General features: G+C 47.4%; 1 protein-coding gene across 1 annotated transcript in view; it reads right to left on the bottom strand.

The window, feature by feature from the left end:
- The window catches only part of ACVR2B (activin A receptor type 2B), a 100,323-nt gene extending 80,772 nt beyond the window's left edge, over positions 1-19,551 (bottom strand). Inside the window, exon 1 of the mRNA XM_050892275.1 lies at positions 19,471-19,551. Coding sequence (XP_050748232.1) covers positions 19,471-19,522 — 52 coding nt within the window. The 5' untranslated portion in view covers positions 19,523-19,551. The remainder of the gene's footprint in view (positions 1-19,470) is intronic.
- Between the last annotated feature and the right edge of the window lie 1,539 nt (positions 19,552-21,090).

Raw genomic sequence — 21,090 nt, 5'->3', positions numbered from 1 at the left:
CTCATTTAAAACAAAAATATTACAGTACGGAGAGGTGCTTTATCTTCTGTAACCTCTAGCTGAATGCTTCCTAAGTGAGGGGATTGCATCTGCCGGAGAGCAGACAGGCTGCAATGGTAACTCCTTCGTCTTTGAAGCACGCTGCAAACTTTCAGCTTCTCCAAGAAGGAGGGCTGAAGAGAGAGCAAGAATCTATTGGCCTCACTTACAAGTAGGGAACGTGCACCACATCATCCATAAAACCTAAGTAGCGGGATAATTAAGGAGGCTTTAATTATACAGAATTAATGCACATGTATAGGTATACAACGGCTTCTCAACATGCTTCAAGTGAGGCACACAAACATGTCAAGGATCCAAGCAGACTTAGGTGGCCCGTCTAAAGAAGAAAAAGTCTTTACCACAGAGTAAAAAACCTTGTTTTATAAGGCTGTAATTCACCCTGAAGATTAATACATCGTAAAGGGCTGCAGCAACTCAGAACTAGCCCTGCCATTTCCATACCAAACCTCCTCTTTTCAAATAAGCAAAATGTCAGATGGCATCAGGTCAGCCTCAAATGGGATTTCTCTTTCCCTGCCTTGACTGCTAGCCACTTACCCAGCTTACCTTGAAGGACATGTGGTACGGATCAACTGAGGTGAAGCCTGAAAGGACAGAGGTTACGTTATTCCCTTCACAGACAGAAGGTTTGTACATACACATGGCGACCTTTGTGTTTTGTGGAAAAGATGATTTCTTACTTGAAAAATACGGTTTGTGTCAGCCACCATGACCGCTCGAGGAGGAGAGGCTGTAGTGTGCTCTGGCAGGCAAGAAACAAGAAACTGCTGCTGGGTTTTGGAGTGATATCCCTGTTACAGAAACTCCCCCTGACTGGTTTTTGTCTTTGCTTGGCTGGCACAGGGGCAGGATTTCCAGAGTTTGTACTTTCACCAACAAATGAGGGGAATTAGTTCATCAGTCGCTTCCAGAAAGTCCATCTTTCGCACCAAAATCTGATCGTCGTTACCGTCAGCATCAGCCCCAGCTTCCAGCCCTGGCTAAATGCCACCACAGCTCACGACAGGGCTGAGCCCCATGTCTTTAGAGAGATGGAAATAGTGAGAAAAATTTATGTAGCTACATCTCATAAAAAAATACCAGCCTGAGATTCCTAAATACCTTCCAAGCTATTTTTCTCCCTTGTATTTTCCTGACACCAGGGATTTCCAAGTGGTGCTCTGCGACCCACAAATGCCCCACTGCTGGTTTGTGTTTTCAGCTACATGTCTGACAACAAACATGAATGTCTCCATGAGAAATTCAAAGGCGGCATCAGTGCTGAGAAAGTTCAGGAAGATCTCTTCGTTACTTTATAATCAGTAATTCACATCCCAGGGAACCCGCAATAACCACGGTGCAAGCCAGCCCCCAGGTACGCTCGCACCCCAGCGCCTGCCACCACCTTTCTGCACCACCATATGCCGAAGTGCCACTTGTCCAGCCCCAACAGACGAAAGCCAGTGTGCTTTCGACAGAAGGAGTTTAGCAGAGGGACAAACAGACGCATAGGAGATGCCAATATCGAAAGCATTAAGTCGCGTGGTACCACGATCCGGAGGCAGGAGAGGTGCAGAAACAAAAAAGTACGGGAAGCGGTGAAAGGAAGCACCGACAGGCCGCCTTGTCTCTCTTCCTGCACATCTTCCCATCACCCTGCTCCTTCCTCTCCAAATCCTGTTAATGGTTGATGTTCCCCTTCCTTCTCTTGCCTGGGAACTGTGCCCTCCACAGCTCCAAAACCAGGTGTCCTGGTTTTGGCTGGGACAGAGTTAACAAAGAGTTTGTTTTAAAAAAAAAACAAAAAAAACCCACAAACAAACTCCCACACACTCCCCCGCCCCAAAAAAAAAAAAAAAACAAACCAAAAACCAACCCACAAAAAAAAAGAAAGTATACCTTTTATACCTTATCTTTTTTAAAGAACCTTTGTATACTACTAAGCTGTAGCATTATTTTAAACATTCATTTTCTGCCGCTAGCTCAGCTTTGACAACTGAAAGGAACTGCTCCTTTTCCTTTTCAGGTTCGTATCTGGTAAAGAAATACCAAAAAGCCAGGGAAACAAGGATTTCCAGGCTATGAGGGTTTTCTATTTTGTTTGTTTGGGGTTTTTTTACCATTTAAAAAAAATTAAAAAAAAAAAACAAACAAAAATATTCCTTTCAGGATGCTGACCACAACACTCTAAGCCTGTGAGGCCTCAATAAATATTTTTACGATGAAGCCTGCAAGAAAAGATAATACTTAAGACATTTATAGGACTTTTGTTTCTTTGTAAATGTATCATGAAAGTTGAAAAGACAGAATGATTATTTCTATTCTAACTTCTGAAAAATTAGGGAAGAGAGGAAAATGCCTTAACATTTTACTAAGAGGAGACTTCCTTGAGAGACCTCTCAGGAGCCCCCATTAATTCATTCTTGCAGCTTCTTTGAAGCAACATCAACGACAACAATTTAATTTACAGTCCAGATAAAAGGCATTTCCAGAGATGTGAGGGGAGGGAGAAGGGGTTTAGTAGGGCATTACCAGTTTAATTCAGTCCAGTTACCTGCTACCTGTTTGCGATTTAACTCCTGACAGCTCATCCTCCACCAAACAACAGAACTGCTGTAGATAACGGTGTCCCAGATACCATAGGGGAAGAGGGGGAGGGATAAGTGTCAATGCCCGTACACGCAAAAGGACGCTGTAACATCTTTAAATTGCAGCCAAAATGGATTGGATCACAGCAGGCACTGCCCAGACCTTGCAAAAAAACGTGACAAGCGTGGTCATGCCGGGAACAGGAGCTCACCCCGGGGCGGGGGATGCTCCAGCCCAGAAGGTTTGATGCGGCTCCTCTCCAGGGCCCTTTGAACATAAGGAGCAGGAGAAGAAATATGCATAAAGAATTGCAAGCATCCATCCCCAAACAGCCACTTGGGAGAAAGATAAATAAAAAGCCTTTATCAGGCACAGTTTTAAGGACTCCTGACTAATGGCAAATCATTTGTCACTAGGACTCCAAAGAGCGAGTCGGAGAGGACCATCCCCTCGATGGGGAAAGGGCAGGGACAGATTTCTCCATTTCCAGTTGGGCTCCTCCAGCTGTGAGGAGCAACAAGCACATGGGGAGGGGAAGGGAGCAGAGTTTATTGCAAACGCAGAAGGATCGATGCGACCATCACCGCAGGACGACCTCTCCAGTGATGGAGATGCTGTGAGAGGGTCTCTGTCCACAGCGCCCATCACCCCTCTCCTATCCTAGCAGGCAGGAGGACGGGTCAGTTGGCAAAGGCACTGCATGAGTGGTGGTTACAGCGTTCTCCTCTACTGAACTGTCAAGACTAACTTCAGGCTACCCTTCCCTGCAAACTGGAGATAAAAATCTGTCAAGATATGTAATCTATAAAGAAGCCTGGCTTTCCTGGCCCAGCCGCTGCTGACAAGCTCGGCAGCAGTGCCCGTAAAAACACCCTGACACATTCCCTGCACACACACACACACACGAACAAAAAACCCACCAGGCTCAGCTGCTTTTGTTCTGACAAGTGAGAAAACATTTACTGAAGTCAGAACAGACAATTTCTTCTAAAGAGAGAGAAAGGTGGAGAGAGCACAACCAAAAAAAAAAAAAAAAAGGCAAGAGAAGTAGGCAAGTTGCATGAGAAGCGATAAAAGAAAAAAGGTTAATAAAAAACCACAAACCAAGTCCATCTATCACTTGCTGCTGGCCATGTTTCCCATTAGGAGAAACCTCCTGTAAACACCACATCTGAGCAGTGTGCAAACCAGGATGGACGCAGGGATGAAGAGGAGGTGACCAACATGAGGTGCAAACAAGTTGTACATCTTGTAGGAGGTGCCTGATCCTGCAGCCTCCGGGATCCGGAGGCCGATGAACCCACCAGGCAACTGAAGAGAATAAAGCTGCCCTAATCACTGGTGTTTTTATAGCACAGAGTAGGGATGACATTTTAGAGTTGCTGTAAGAACGGTTTACCTTTCTGGGGAACATTTCACCAACTACAAAGAGCTCAGGGACATCAACCATATTCTGCTCTTCATAGAAAGCCCCCAAAGGACCAGAGCTGCTCACGTAACCCATCCTTCGAGCGGTACCTTAACCTGCAGCACTAAGAGAGCTGCTAGGAACTGGGTGGCACCACAAAAAGACAAAAAAAAAAAAAAAAAACTTGTTTGAAGAAAGCATGCAATGACAAACTTCACACACCGTCACGTCCAGCTGGCAAGAGCCAACCTGTTCCTGCAGATATGGTGGCATCAGTTCCTGCCCTGTTCTTCCTTCCCAGGATTTCTCGCTACCCAGTGAAGAGCTGGATTTTTGTCTGCTACAAACTCATCCCTCAGAGACATTTAGAAGATGTAAAACATCACCTTCCATTTAAAGAAAAATATTTTCCAGCCCTCAAGGAACAGGAAAAGAAATATAAAAAGCACAAAAATGCAACCAACACGCGTTCTCGCACCTGAAACCCCAGAAAGCAAATAAAACCAACCCAGTGATATTTGTTGTTGCTTGCTTTCAATTCCCAATATCTAAAGCCAAGTCTGCAGGTTTTACTGGGAGAGAGGGAGAGAACAGGACAATGAACTCATCAATTCTCACATACTGAAAATAATCTGCTCCTCGGACCTGTCCGTCCAGCGTGGTGATGGAAGGGAAGGAGCAGTAGTATTTCACACTCCCAGGTCCACGGTCTACATCCATAATCAGCTCTCCTGTAACGCCACACGCTTCAGGAGAAGATCCAAGCAGATTTATGGGAGGCTGATTCTGGATTACAAGTCCCCAAGGAAATTTTCCTCCCAACACCCACAAGTCAGAGGTTGATTTATACCCAACGTATAATAGACTATATTCCTTAGAGACAACTCCTTGTCTTCAACCCCGCTGCCATTGCTGCAACTGGAGGCTTGGTTTGTTTTAACAGTTGTCGAGTTTATAAATACTGAAAGCAGCACTCAATTTAGGCTGGAGACAGTTAAACTAGCTTAGACCAACAGGACGCCCAGCGGTAAGGAACAGTAATGAGATGATGACACATTCATAACCTATAGCTTTCATTAAAAAATTGCAGCCCAAAAAAGCTCATCCCTTCAGAGCAGAAATGTTCGGTTCTCGTAATTGCTCAAAGAGCAAATTTTTGCATGAACCAGCGAAACCTGGGGAGAGCTCCTCAAGAGCACATGCATCTGTTAGGCAGAAACTGGGGAAGTATCAACCAGGGGGTTGTAAATGAGGTGGTGCACAACCCATTTCAAATGCCACTGAGCACTTCAGCGTGCATCCACGCAGCAAGGAGCCGCTAACAGTGGTACCAGCATGAGGTTGGGAGACCTCGGTAAGCAGATTCAAGGAAAAGCAGGACTCCTGAAAAGAAGTTGCTGGATGCCAAAAGTCCCTGGACAGAGCTTTCTTCATCCGCAAGCACAACACAGTCTCTTTTCCAGTTTTTAATTATTTTTAAAGGCATAACGTGTTACTCTGAGCAGAGCCACAGCATATACACCAACCAACTGCAAAACCAGGCATTTGTCATAGCATCTGTGCTTGAGGTGAAGCCATCTATATGGCACATTATTAAAAGAATAACAACTGTAGGTATCTACCTCCCAGCATGGGAACGTTGAGATGATCTAGAGGTCCACATACAAACCCCTGTCTTTGGGGATCAGGGACCACAGACTTTAACTTGCCCAAACACCACCAAGGGCCCGAGCATCGCTCCCATAGAGCATGTCTCTCTGCTCCGGTCCTCATCTGTGCGTGCGAATAACAGCACTTCCACATCCCACTGGGGTTGTACTCTCGGATTATCATCTTCAAGATGTATGAATGTGAAGTTGGCAGCGATATTGCAGAAGACAGTCCTTTACAGAGATGATCCGATATTGCTGTTCCTACCTCTGCAAGTGTTTCTAACACCAGTGAGTGCCTCAAGGACACAGGCACTGCCAGCACATCACCCAGCCAAATATAGGTGATGGAAGGCACCAAAATTTAGTCTCCAAAACCTTGCGAATGAAGCTCTGCCAAAGCATGGGTCTAACTTTTATAGCTGTGCAAAACCAGATCTAACTGTCCAGTAAGTGGGAAAGAACCATTTATCTATCCAATTAGAAAAATATCTGCTGGTTAAAGAAACAGCAATCAAACAAAAAGATTGTAAGCACCGGCTATGTTTTACGATGCAGAAGTCAGAGCCACAAAAATACATCCCTGGGAGTGCTAACACCCTAATGAAAATGAGATCCAGAACATAAAAAAGGGGCAAAAGCACAAAGCCCCCTTACTTTTCCCCATAATTCTGCCCCATGACTATATGCCACAGAAGGAGAGTTCTGTTTTGGGTTGGGGTTTTTTTCCCCTCCAAAAAAAAATTAAACCCTTTTGTTTGACTTTAAGAAAGAGAAAAGTAATGCCAACCACTTTTTAAATTAAATTTTGGTTTCATGAAGTTTTGTGTAGTTGTTTGTTTGGTTGGTTTTTTTAAATTTAACATCACAAACCAGAACGAGTGGCTGCTCTTTCCAGAATGGTCTCCTCCTGGTTCTTCTCAACACAAGAAGATGAGAAGAGGAGGTCAAACATCCCAGCTCTCGAAACCACTGTCACATATGGGAACCTTCTGGGCAAATAACACCCCAAAAAGGGGAAACCAGCAAGTTTTCATCCCACCTCATATTCAGACCCTTCCCCTTCATGGGGTTTGTGGAAGAGGAAAAAAAAAGGGAAGCTGTAACACAAATTCGCATACAGAAGTACATTTAAGAAAGCAAAGCACCAAGATTGATTAGAGTGTTCCGCTGCTTTAATAAAGAGCCTAATGATGTCCAAATTATAGCAAAGCTCAATTGTGTAACCAAGGAGCCAAGATTTCATCCTTGATAAGGACATGGATTTCTGTCTCGCAGGAGAAGCCCGCAGTTCACTAACAAAAATGACCTTTTATATTATACCCTTCAAGGCCACAATTAGCTGGAGAAATACCGTACTAACTTGGCAACATGAGTTTTTGTACACTGTGCTAATTTTTAGCAGAATCTTGCCAAGACCATTACCATCTTCTAACAAAAAAAAAAAAAAAATACAAATACAAAACCCTCTGCTCTCCAGACCCAAATTACTTTCCACAATGCAATGCAGTTTTAATTAAGATGATTAAATTACAGCAAAAATGATTAAGATGATATCCCGCAGCAAACCACTAAAGGTATAACACCTTAATCCAGAAGAAGCTGGCATACGCATATCCATGATAAAGTATTCATGAAAAGCTAGAATTTTACACATGAACCAATTTTACATCACTCAAACAATACCTTGGGAGATATTTGTCACAAGTAAAAAAACAGTGACATCCATCAACAGAGCACAGTTTTTCTGAGACTACACAGAAAGAAATCTACACAGAAAAAATTGAAAAGGCTACAATTACTTTGACAATGTTTCTACAGCTCAAAGGAATTTGGAGGTTGAAATAAATGGTTTCCTTCTCCTTCCCAGGGCTCCCAAAATCAATTTTATATATAATTCTTTTTTTTTTTTTTTAAAAGAGACGTTAGATCAGAAATGCATGTGAAATCAGGTCACTGCAATAATCATGTACATGGTACATTTCCACTATTGCCTATTAACTATGAGGTTTAAATGAATGAGGAAAGTCTCAGATCCATATTTCACCAGTGGAAATTATTAATATAAACATAGCGCAGCTCAGGTTTTAACCTTACCATCCAACTGGGCCTATTCTCCTTCGGAGAAGGGTAAATGGTATTAAATTAACAGACAGGATTCAAAAGGCAGCTACACGGAGGCATGTATCCCATTAAGACCTGGGAAAGGATCCTGCAACTGGAGCCCTGGGCTTCAGGTAGCTTCTCATGGTGCTTCAGCCCTGGATAAATTCAAGCCTGTGATCTTCAAGGAATGGTAGCTTCAGTGTATTTTAAAATAAGCTGTGCCACTGTGATGAAAAATAGTTGCAAACCAGCTATTTCTAGGTGCAATCTTCTGGAAACCCTCTGCAGGGACAGAGCCCAGGAACAGCAAATGGTAGGAGAGAGTTGCAAAGAGGAGGACCAGTTGACATGGCTCTGGACGGTGCCTCTCCCAGCCCATGCCCAGGGGATGGGACAGGACAGGGTAGGGCTTGAGCACGGCCATCCTGCTCGGGTGGGAGGAGAATTGAAGCACATGGTACCAGTTGTGCCATGCCACGCCACTGGGCCAGGGACTGTTTTATTCTGGAGCACAGATGTAAGCCCAAATTGTCTTAAAAGTTGTGGCTGAATACACAAGAAGGTACCGAGTAACTAAGCTTTGCCTTGCTCTGGACTTTTGTGACTCCTCTAAGACTGACCCATACGAGGGGGTTTTGCAGAGTTAACCACATTGGAATGAAGTCCCACAACATAGATCCGTCCCCAGAATGCTGCTTCACCTTGCATCTGGGACTCCTTTGGGGCTGTTTGCTTGTTCACACTAGCTGTTAGCTCTCAAAGTGGGGAGGGGGGGCGGGTATCCCTAAAAAATAAGAGGAAAGAAGGAAAGAAATCTGCATGTCGCATTACATGGCCATACTAGGGAGCTACTAACAAGCCCGCAAAGTCACCCAACAGCTCAGGGATTCAGGACACAAAAACCCTGAAGAGCTCTTTAAGGACAAGTGCATTAGTGAAACTTGGAGATTTTTTTTTTTTTTAATAAATATAACTCTGAATGCCCAGTTAAGGGCTAGCTTCCTCCCAGCAGTAATTAGTTGGATCTGACAAGAGGCAAGACAGAGTCCAGGTGAGAGGTTAACTTTGTATTTTTCTTTAATAGACGAAGAAAAGTCTAAATGGAGAGAGATAAAATTCCAACATAAATCCTCCACCAAGGCTGCTATGAAATAACTCTTTTGTTTAATTATTATGAGTTGGATCGGCAAACACTAGATCCCGATGGACAGAGAGCAGCTGTTACTATAACAGAAAGACATTCATCTTCCCTTCTCGGGACCCTGAAACTCTATCAACAATGCCTGTAAAACGACCCTCAGCTTCCCCTCCCTCCAAGTTTTCGCCTGGCTTTCATATTCAGACCTATTTTTAGCTGCCTTTATCTTGTCGTACCGCACTTCAAAGTTTTTGCGCGTTAGCTGGTTCGAAATCATTTCCACGCACAAAAAGCGTCGGGGACATCAACAGGGCGATTCTCGAGCGCAGGCTGCAAGAACAGCGCGTCCCTCGCTCGGGGTTTCTTCTTTCATCAGCAATTCATTGAGAAGGAGCCTATAGACACAGTTACACAGCCAGATACACTTGCATCTCACTTATCTAACAGGGTAGGAGTGATCTCATTTACCTTTGGGGCTTACAGTTACCTTGGAAGGGCTTCTTTTAGCTGTTATTTACATAATAAATAGCCAATCTGTCCAGGATTGCATGGGAAAGGAAATTCTGTTACCAATTTAAAAAAAAAAAAAAAAGGTTTCTCATGTTTGCTTTTAGCAGCAGTAACTCCGTCCCATTAGACGATAGCAGAAGCTATCTACGGAAAATTATCTATAGCCATAAAAATTATCTGTAAAAGACTTCCCCAGTTATCTCAGGTACAATATAAATGTTAAAATACCCCCCTAGGAATGGACGCATCGGGCCAAACTCCCCGCCGATGCAAACAGACACAGTGCCAGGGCTTCAGGCAGGCGACAGCCGCGGGGACACACACTTGCAGGGACGGTACATTCAGCGGGGTTTTGGGGTTTTGGGGGTTTTTTTGGGGGGGGTTTTTTTTTGCATTCATCACCTTCAAAATTCAGGCTGACTGAGCTTTGTGCCACCAAGCTGCACCCACGAGGGGAACTGCCCAGCAACAGCAAGTGTGCTCATCAGAAATGCTCCATCAGGCTTTGCTTTTCTTTATCGCCTGCGTAAAGAAGCCTGGAAATCAAGAACAGAGGGCCACCGTGTTGCTTCAAAGACTCTAAAAGGTGATTAAAATCTACATGGGAATTTCTTGCTATAACTAAGCGTGCCGAGCCTGCCCTTTCTACAGTCCCCTGCTTCACGCTTTCACTTTAAAAAGATGCTCCAGGAGCCTGAGGAAGGGACTAAGGTCTGTTGTAACAGCAAGGCAGTAAAACAACAGTGATCAGATAAAAAACATTCATCTCCATGAGTTTTGGTTTGTTGGTTTTTTTGTCTTTTGTTTTGTTTTTGGGGGTTTTTTTTGTTTTGTTTTTTTTAAAGAGCATTTGTCTTTGAAATATTTCAAAGGAAGCCAAGGAGCATGGATGAGGCAGCTCTGTGGCAGGGCACAGCCCATGAGAGCATCCCCACTCGAGGGTCCACACACAGCATTTCAGCCGGAGATGCTACGGCTCCGGTATTATCACCGGCGTCAGGCACTCACAACTCCACACCACGCCTGCCGGCAGCCAGAGCCAACACAGCAGTAAGGCAGCGCCAAGCATCAAATGCACTGTCCTCCTCTTCTCCTTCGGGTTGTGCTAAGCTTTATCTCACGTGCATCCCAGGCTCCTTACGTAACCAGGAATTTCACAGCAGGGAATTGCTTCAGGTACGTCAGCAACAGTGCCTATTGCCACCACCCTAAACTCGCTTTTTAGGAGCCAAGCAGGTGAGCGTTATCCAATGCAACTGCAATAGGTAGTTGGGAAAATGCTCTGCCCCAGGCGTAAGAATGTGCTTTAGCAGAGACTTTCCTATAAAAATAAAAGTGCCTGATAAGTTGTGGGTGCATGTGAAAGCAAGGGATTCCGAGTTCAAACCTTTGTGCACCGGAGAGCTACCCAATAGCCACCGAGCTGTAACTGGATACTCCCACCATGAAAACCCAAGGACAACTGAATTTCTCAGCCTGCACATATATAGGGGAATTAGCATTCTTAACCCAGTAATTACTCTCAGGAACTAAAGCGGCAATACAAATCCCGCTGTGTTTCAGTTGTTATAGTGGGGAAGGGAAAATAAAGACTTGGAGAAACAAGTGAGCCGCGCGCCCAGAGGTTGCATTGCCATGTCTCAGTTGTCCCAAGAGCGAACTTGCCAGGACAAGGCTACCACCAAGATAACCACAAACCTGCACTTTGCTGAGCAGCCGCATCTCAAGTCAACCGTAGTTTCCCTCTGCCGAGTACAGGGACTTCTGCAAATCCGCGCAGTAGCGTACAGGTCTGAAGCAAAGCAAATGCCTACTCGCACTTGAGCGCCCACAAAGCTCACAGGCTCTTCCAAGACCAGTACCATAGTCTCCTTACAACTTTAACAGTGTAAAGCTCAGCTTGCTGCCTCAAGAGAAAGGCCTGAACATCAACCGTGCAAAGCTTAAATGCCCTCCTTTCCCAGAAAAAGAAAGTATTGATGGCAAATAGAATGACTGGAGAGGGGAGTTTGCAGACAGCTCAGCCAAACTGCAGCAACGACCACTAGTCTGCAGAAGCAAGCCAGAGACTGCAAAACATGAGAACAGCACTAAAAAGGCTTAAAAAGCCTGAAATACCCTCATTTTATGAAATGCTTTTAAAAAGTCACAAAAAGGAGACAGAGCTTGATTGAACATTTCTTCACTTCAGACCCACGGTTGCATTCCTCCCTCCCCAGGAATTCAAAACTGTCTGCAGAGGTAAATTATGTATAAGCAAACTATTCCTAAAAGCCAAATTTAAAAAGTTGCACACGTTACACAAGGCATTTTAAATAGATAATGTCGGAGGAAAGAAGAGTTAGCTGCCTAGGCTGACCATTTGATAGATCAGGCACAAATGGAGCTAACTTTATCCCTCTCATCCACTCAAAGGCTTATAATCTCACACCTTGGAGCAATAAATTAGGAAGAAGCATTACATTAGCACTACAGGCACCACACAGAAAATTTAAACTTCTGCTACCAGTTCCAAAACAAGTTCTATAATGGGAAAAACTTTAAATAAAAAAAGGTAGAGACAGTCACAGCACCTAAGACACTACAGGGCAGTGTCAGCTACCATGGACTTTTTAAAATGACACCCTTTGCCGCTGTGGTTTGGGGCTCATTCAGCACAGGCCTGGGATTTTGGACTGGTCTGGAAAGTGCCAGAGACACACTCATCTCTCCCAGTTTTTGTTTATTTCTCTATAAAACTGACAGCAATATATTCCATTTCCAGCTTTACTGGAGGAGGATTAACGCACCCCCTCTGCTCCCATGAGCCCCTTTTTCTTCTTCTGTCATCACACAAGGGTACATATTAGACATGAGACGTCGAGTTCAAAATCCATGTCTTAATTTGCACGAGTATCCACTTAGATGAAAATTAATGTAGCTCAGACTGTAAAGCGCTGTATCTTTTCGTGAACGCGCTTTGTTCTCTTTAAATAAAGAGGAGGAACTCATATATGGATCTCTTAGTATGAGACAGACAGGAGAAAGAAAACAAAATGATACCTCTGGTTTTCAGAAAATTATCAGAACATTCCATTTTTCCCAGCAAATTTAATTCCAGGTGGACAAAAAAGGATAATGTGGTGGTCAGAGCACCAGCCGTGGACCCAGGAGGATGGGGAGCAACACTCTTGCCCTGCCACTGACTCCAAAGATCTCAGAGAAGTCACTCCCACCATAGAAGAGGTGGGAATACCTGGTAAACTCTTGTTACGTCCCATAACTTATGCACTATACGAATAGGATGCAAACATCCACGGATACAAGTTGTACTTCTAATAGCTCCTGTGCGAACATTTTAACCGGCTCATTTCAGCTCTTTAATACACTCCTGCTTCCCAAACCCATCAGTGAGCCAAAAAAAGGTGCTTCAGGTCCAGGCTGCCTCCTGCCCAGCGCCTGCGAGGCAGCCCTGCCCGCACCCAGCCCCGCGCCCTCCTCCGAGCAACCTCCTGCCCACAAACCTCCCCTAAGATCCGAAACCGAAGCTGCGATGAAACGGCACACCAAGCTGGAAATTGCAGAATTATTAATGAGAAATGGGTAATTCACATCTTCCTCCAGCCAAGCACAAACAGGCTCGCTTCTTCTGCTGTGTTTCTTTTATATTTAAATTTACCAACCTGTATGCATGAGCCAGTCCCTGCTTTTGGGAAACTCAACCCAAAAGGGAAGGATCTTCTCTAAGATCAAAAACACACCAACCACCCCCAAAGTCACCAAAAGAAAAAAAAAAAAAAAAAATCACATAAGGTGGCCAGAGCACACTACCAGGTTAAAGCCTGATTTTACCCGATACAGAAACACTTCCTTACGCAGCTTATTTTTTTAGTCTAGGTACAAAATATTTGGTGTGACCTTGGGTAAGCCACTTCACCATGCAGCAGCGAGCACTTGCAGACAGTAACAGTTTCTCACGCTTGGCCCCTCTGCTCAGTGTTTTCGGGGCAGGGACCTTCTCTCTACACAAACAGCACTTTGCAAAAGAGGATCCGTATTTTTCAAGGCACCTAGACATCAGTAACGTATTTTTTTCTTAAGTAGGATGATGGACCAATGCCACATGCAATAACATAATCAGAGCGACAAGACTCAAATACTGGCGAAATAAGAGGCACTTGTGTGCTGGAGGGAAGCATATTATTATTTTACAGTGTACACTGACAATTGCCACTCTTAACTTTTAGTTTGAATTGAAGCTATACTGTAGTAAAGGAGGAAGATGACAGAGAGAAAAGAACATGAAACTGGTGAAGAAGACCAACGGTAATATTCAAATCTTAGCACAAAATGTGCTGGGTCTGCAAAATGCAGGCAGAGCGTTTCATCTTTAATTTACTTCTCTGCCCCTCTGACTTCAGTGGCTCCAAGAAAACTTACAAGGAAGATTTGGGCAGGGGGGAAGTGATGTATTTTTTTTTTTTTTAATATACCTTAAAGGAACAAATGACTACAGAGATACAAAATTATTTCAGAATGAAATAATAATGAAGAGAAGAGATTAGACATTAGTTGATCCTCAATGGTTAATGGAGGGGAAAGGCAGGGGAGAGGAAAGCTTACACTGGTGAATGCTGCAGCCACAAACACCTCTCTTAAACACATCCAATTTCACTGATGTGAAAATCTCCACATGAAGGAACAGGCGAAAAAGAGCTTAAGTGGGAACAGAGTGCAGAATGCCAAGTGCTACACTGAATAATTCAGATCCAGGCAGCGCTATTGGCCAGGCAAGAAAATCACACCCCCCTGCTAGTTTTAAAATCAAAGGCCAAGGAGGGATAAAAGAGAAAGACAACACCTCTTTAAAGCAGAGATTACGCTCTGCGGTTCCCATTTCCCAACTTCCCACAATGTTTTGTTACAGCGAGAGCGCCGGAGCCGGGGTACTGCGGTAGTGCCAAGGCATGGCACCACGCTGCCCGCATTGCTGCCCGCAGCTGACCAAGGAACCTGGAAAATGCTGCCACCTTTCTGACACCACTCCTTCAGTCCAACAGCAAGAAAAAGCCAACTCTGAAGCAGGTACCGACCAACCCTGACTTCCTAAGAGTTGCCTTCGCAAGCCTTTTTCAGCGCGTAAGTAGTTCTTCGGTCACCGAAGCTGAGGGTAAGATCCCATCAGGGCATTCACTTGGGTCTTGATTACCACTGAACTCAACCAGGTTCTCTCCCCTGCCCTCACCCTTCCCAAATTACAGCTACGCTTCTTCAGCGTCGGCTGATGCGGCTGGATACACAGATTTCCAGGCGAGGGATGGGAGGCACCGTAAGGAGAGGCCGTGCCCCCGGCGCTGGGTGCGGTAGTCCCTGGAGAAGGGGCATCCAGCAAATTACCTTGCCTTGGCCACGTACAGCCAGAAGCAGGGGGGTTATCAAGTTGCTTCCGCAACTTTTAGACTACAGCTACTATGTTAAGCTCGAAATAACTGTCCTGGGTGTGTTTGGTAGAAAGGTGCTATATTTTACGGGGCTTGAAAGATGCAGTGCCACTAAAATCCCATTTAATTCTGACTATTCTAGTGCAGCTCCACATGGTCAACTACTATTAACATTCAATTTTAGAAATGCTTCTAAAAGTAGACCCTGAAATATGACAGCCATAACATCTTCCACTACAAGGCCCAAAAGTGGAGCAACTTCGACTTCTTTTTGTTTTATAGCTGTCCTGGCTTTCTAGAAACAGGCACCATGCGGACAGAGCACACAAGTACACCTTTGCTGGGTGCCCAGCCTCAAACCATCTCTTCCATCCAACTCCTTCGCTCTCGATAAATTAAGATAAACATCCCTTGGTTCCTTTTACACCTGCAAGACTTCTGCAGAGGAACCCACCCCCTGGACAGGCACGATGCAAATCACAGCAGCGGGATTCCTGGGCTGGTCCTGTCATCCCATTACCAACGCTCCAAAAGCTGGCCCTCTTCCATCTCAACCTGTGTGCGGGTCCTGCTTCCTAGAACTGGTGAAGCCAGGAAACCCCTCTAGGTTGATGTGCAAAGCGAGGAGTGCATGCGTGGTGGGGAAGGGGGGAAAAAAAAACGGTGGGAGGGAGAGAAGAGAACAAAAACAACAAAAAAAAAGGAAGGAAAAAAGTGAGGCTGGCCTGTTTCTTTCTTCTCTACCATCTATTCAGTGGCAGCAGGGGAGGTCTACAACTGTTGCGTCACGTAAAGCACAAAAAAACCTGACAAGCGTGTTTTAGCTGATGGAGACCAGAGTGGACAGGAGGCTGGTGACAGCTCCAACGCAGAGAGTAAGAGACCTCCGCTTTAATTGGCCGTTTCTTACTATCTCATCAAGCGAGCAGGAGCATTACAGCCTGGATGGGCTGCTCAAAGACACAAGAAATGGCAGAAATTTCAACGTGTAAATACTTTAGCTAACTACCCAGGCTCAGGTTAGACTCTCACTCCGGTCCAGGGAGACTGAATTTTTAACCCTACCTGATCCACAAAAACATACACCAAAGGGAAGATGCAGAAGATGCTTTGCAGTGGAGGGGGGGGGAGAAGGGGGGAGTTAAACCACAGGCTGTGCAGGACCTGGAGAGGTGTTTATAAATAATGCCACTAAAAATAATACACTGCGCACTCACATCTCTAACATAGCATTTTCTTCTCCACAGAACTGTGACAATGGCTATCTCGGTGGGATAATTATCTAGATTTGATGACAGATTAAAAAAATATATATCCCAAACACCTGTTCAAGAGTTTTGTGTTTTTAAAGGCCATTGCCATTAACCTTGGGCCATGCACTTCATTGTGTTTAATTAGCAAGCTAATGAAGCCAGTTTTATTCCCTTTTTCAAGCACAAGAGGATAAATACAAGACAGTGAAAGAGGAGACCAGATCCATTTGCAGCACAGTTCATTGCTGCATGGCATTACTTAAACTTGCACCAAAATAAAAGTAATGTAATGGCTCGGGGAAAACGTGTTAGCAATGCATTCTGCAAGACAAATCCTTTTACACCTTCTGTATTTTCTAAAGCTCATAGATTAAAACATGATTTCTGAACATTTGGGCTGCAGAAAATTTGCAAACAAAGGGCTAAAAATGAACATAATGTTTTCCTCAATGAATCCTCAGTATTCCAAAAATTAAGCATAACAGATCTTTTTTTTTTTTCCCCCAAGAATAGCAGCTCGTGCTTGCTTTGTTACAGCCAGCCAAGGTAGCGATGAGAAGCATCAACAATGGAGGTCAAGCGATTTTTGAAAAGCCCACCACTTTCACACAGTCCTAACATGTACACACACAAAAGACATACTTCAAGCAAAGCCCAGTGCTATGAATCCCAGCAACACACTGCAACTTTGGGTATTTGAGGTTGATTTCTTCGGGTTTTTTTGACTGAACAGCTTTAGGAAAAACTGGACAATGAAGATCACGTTGATAAATACTCATAAATATCACAAGAAAGGCAGGAAGGCTTTAAAAGAGAGGGAGGGATTTACAGAATTGCTAATGCACTGACATGATGATTCAAGAGGACCTTTCCAAATAAACAGAATTATATTCATTTTCTGGGGTTTCTTTATTGTATTTTCGGGGGGAGAAAAAGTCAGCATAGGTATGCCCTATCATATTATCCTTTTCATAACATGACACATTTAAGAAGCTTTCAGGGTTAATTTTTTTAAAGCAATTGCTTTTTTCCTCCAACTTAGATTTCTGCCACTATACGCACACAGCCATAGGATCAGGTTAAAAAAACAAAACCAAACAAAAACCCAACCCCGTACCCAAAACAAAAACAAAACAAAACAAAAAAAAAAAACCCGGAAGCCATCTCTTTTATTGAATCACCCGAGATAAAAGGATTCCAAGATATATGGAAAGAAAATACATTGACCATAAATCTCCTTTATGCACATAATAGAATTTTCCAGCCAAGAGAGCTGTTGTGATGATAGCAACGCCGAGCACCACGAATACTGATGGCACACACACACACACACACCCCCCCCGCCTGCCTTCTTCCAAAATACCTGCTCTCCCTCAGCACTGCTATGTAAATACAAGCCCGCACAACCCCCTTCCCAACACATGGAAACAAAGCTGCGTACAAGTGTCCCAGCGATCAGATAAAAAAGCCCAAGCTGGCTTTGCTCACCATCAATTTTTATTATTTTTTTTTTTTTTAAATTTTTATTGCCCGCTCCCTTTTTATTGCCTTGCCTTCCCCTCCCCCCCCGCCTCACGCTTTCGGTGTGACTTAAAAAAAAATAATTAAGCGATGGCACTGTTTATAATGCCAAAGGCAGGCGGTGGCAGTGCATATTTAATGGGCACTCGGAACAAAGGAAGCCCGGCTGCAGGAGCGCCCCGGGGCCGGCTCCGCCGCCCGCTCCCTGCCCCGTACCCCGGCCCCGCCGGGCAGCCCCTTCCCCGGGGCAGGGGACACACACACACGCGGGGAACCCCCCCACCCCACACACACACACACGCACTCCCACCCGCTTTGCAATACAATGAAGCCGCGATGGCAAAGCCGACGGGAACTCCCCGGTTGCCCATCGCGGAGCGGGGAAAGGGCACGGCTGCAGCATCGCTGCCTCCCACACCCTGCCCCCGGGAAGCCCTCGGCCACAAACAGCCCCCCCCCCCTTCCACCACACACACCGGGCTGGGAAATGGAGGTAACGTAACAAGTTACTGCCCAGCGCCGTGGTGAGGGGCGGCAGGGTCAGCCCCGGGGGGGTAGGGGGTGGGGGATGTCAGGGGTGTCGTGGTGATCGGGGGCGTAGGGGGCAAAATTGCTGCCGCCCCGGTTTCTCCTAGGGAATATGCAGCAATAATAAAAAGGAATGGGGGGAAAAAAATTAAAAAAAAAATAAAAACAAGGAGGGAAAGTGGGGAGCGTGGGGATTTCAAGCGTGCCCGCGTTTTCAGGGCTGGGGGAGGGGGGGGGGGTGCAGAGGGGGTCTGACCCCTCTCGCCTCCCGAGGGCTGTGGGATGGGGCACCCCATGGAGAACCCTCCCCCCCGCCCCCCAGAGCGCTGCCCGGGTGCCCCCTCCCGCTCCCCCGGCCGTGCCCGGGCTTTCGGCTAACTTCCACCCCGCGTCCCTCGGCAAAACGCGCACCCCGCAGGTTGGAGCTGAAGTTCGGGGGCCAGCCCAGTTCCGTCAAATAAATGGGATGAAGAACACCCAAAATAAACACCCCTCCCGCCACAAAAGCCTCCTCTCGGGGGATGCTCCCCTCAGGCACACACACACCACTCCCCCCCCCGCTCCGCACACCCCCTTTTTCCCAACTTTCTCCCAGCTCCCCGCAGCGCCAGCCAGCCCCAAACGGCTCGTTTCGTCCTAACAGGCAAATCCCGACGGGACCGCGGCGTCCCGGGGGGCTCTGAGGGGGAACCGGGGGGGGGGGGGGTCCCCCTCGGGGCGGAGGGGGGCTACCCTCCACACACACACCCCCCCCGGGTTACACAACCGCAGCCCGGCAGGAGCGGGGCGCACACATGGCCACTACCTGAGCGGCTCCGCACCATTTCGGAGCAACCCCCAGGTCTCCTCCCGCTGCTCCCAACTTCTCCCCCCCCGCCACCGCAAACTCCCCGGCTTCCCCCCCCCCCCCCCCCCCCCCGCCCCACTCCGGCAGCACCCGCCCAGAAGTAAATGCCCATTTTTGTAAAGTTTCCTCGATATCGCGCCGTGTTTACATTGCCATTAATTCCCACAGGCTGCCTGAAGGGAACAAAAAGCAGCACGGGAAGGCTCGTCCTGCGAGCAGGGAGAAAACGGAGGGGGAGGTGAAGGGGTGAAAAGCAAAAAAAAAAAAAGAAATAGTAGTAATAATAAAGAAAATTAAGCAGATGGCAGCGGTGGGGTTATTCCCCAGTTTGCAGGCTCGCTGGTTGCTCTGCTCTGTTTTGGAGGGTGGCTGCAAATAATTGCACGGCCCATTCAATTCTGCATTTGGAGAGGCGACCGTAAGCCCGAGCGGGAGGTAAACACGCAGAAATGCACTTACCTGCACAGAAAGTTCCACAAAGCAAGGCGAAAGTCAGCCACGAAGCAATCATATTCCTTTACTTTTTTTTCCTCGTGTGCCCCTCTATCCCCAAGGGAAACAAAAATAAAAATAAAAAGATCGAGAGAGTGAAAGAAGGGGGGAGAAGCGAGGCTCTGCCCTCTCTCTCTCTTAAAAAGAAAAAAGAAGAAAAAAATCCTAGGGGGAAAAAAAAAAATCGGATTTAATTCCTTCGCAGTTGCAAAATGTATCCAGTGGAGAGGAACAGCCCCGGACGGTTCGACCTGCTCCTGCCTGGCCCCGGCGTTTGCTCCGAGCTTTCCAAGAGTTTCTTTCCCTGGGCTTTTGTGCTGGGAGCGCGGCGTGCACCACACACCGACTCCCCCTCCTCCTCCTCCTCCTCCTCCTCCTCCCAACCCAGCCCCTCCGGCTCCCCCAGCAGCAGGGGCGAGCGCACACGCACACGCCCGCGTGCGCGCACCCCCCCCTTCCCCTCCCCGCGCAATGCACGCGCAGCCGTGTGCAAGGCGCGCAACGCACACGCAACACACACACACCCCCCTCCCCGACACACACACGCTCCGCTTCCCCGTGCAACGCACACGCGCTCCCAGCGCCGGCAGCGAGCGGGGCGGCGGCGGCGGCGGCGGCGGCAGCAGCAGAGAAACTTTGCAAGGTTACCGACCCCGCATCCAGGGTGGCTGCTGAGCGGCAGGCAAGAGCCCGCGGAAGAGGCGCGGAGCGGGCGCGGAGCAGCGGCGGCGGGGGGCTGGCGGCGGCGGCGGGCCGCGCCGCGGCATCGCGGGCTGCGCGGGGCGCGGAGCGAGGGGGCGGCGGGAGCAGAGGCTGGGTCGGGAGTTGCCATGTACGGGGGAAGGGGGGGGGGGGGGGAAGAAAAGGCGAAAAAAAAAAAGCGGGGGGGAAGGGGAGGTTTGTTTTTTGTTTGTTGTTTTTTTTTTTTAATAATTAAAAAAAAAAAAAAAACCTGAACCGAGTCCAAAATGGCTTCTAAAAAAAGGGAGAAGCCAAAGCGGAGCCAGCGGGGGAAACCCGGATGTTTGATACAAAGAGGCTGGAGGGGGGCGGAGCGGCGCGGGGGCTCCGCGGCCGCTGAGTGGGGAGCGGCGCTGCCCGTCACGGCCGCGCCCCGCGGAGCGCCGCGCCCCGCCCGCGCCGCCCCCCCCCCCCCCCCCCCCCCCCCCGCGGGGAGACCCCGGGGGGGGGAGGGATGGGGGCAGCGGTGGCGAGAGGGGAGAGGTGGAGGATGGAGGGGCGCGGGGCGAAGGCTCCGCGGCCTCTCGGGGAAAGGGGGTGGCCGCCGGGAAGCCCCCCCCCCCCCCCCCCCCCCCGCGCCCGCCGCCTTCCCAGGGGAGAGAGCAGCGCACACCCCCCCCCCCCCCCGGGGGTAGGAATAAACCGTGTCCTTGTAGGAAAAACAATCCTTCTCTTCCAGGCTGGTGGGAATGTGTTGTCCCTGCTCGTGTCCCGCCCGCCCCGGAGCCCCCCGCACCCAAAAAAGTCCCTTGAGCCCCAGATGGTGCAGGAGCGATGGCTGAGGGACAGTGTCCAGGGGTGCCAGGGCTGAAGGGGCACCTCAGCAGAATCAATTTCCAGGCCGTT

The sequence above is a fragment of the Gymnogyps californianus genome, chromosome 2, assembly GCF_018139145.2.
Source record: "Gymnogyps californianus isolate 813 chromosome 2, ASM1813914v2, whole genome shotgun sequence".
NCBI classification, from domain to species: Eukaryota; Metazoa; Chordata; class Aves; order Accipitriformes; family Cathartidae; genus Gymnogyps; species Gymnogyps californianus.
Note: the sequence above shows the minus strand (reverse complement) of the source record. Positions and strands in the feature narration are given on the sequence as shown.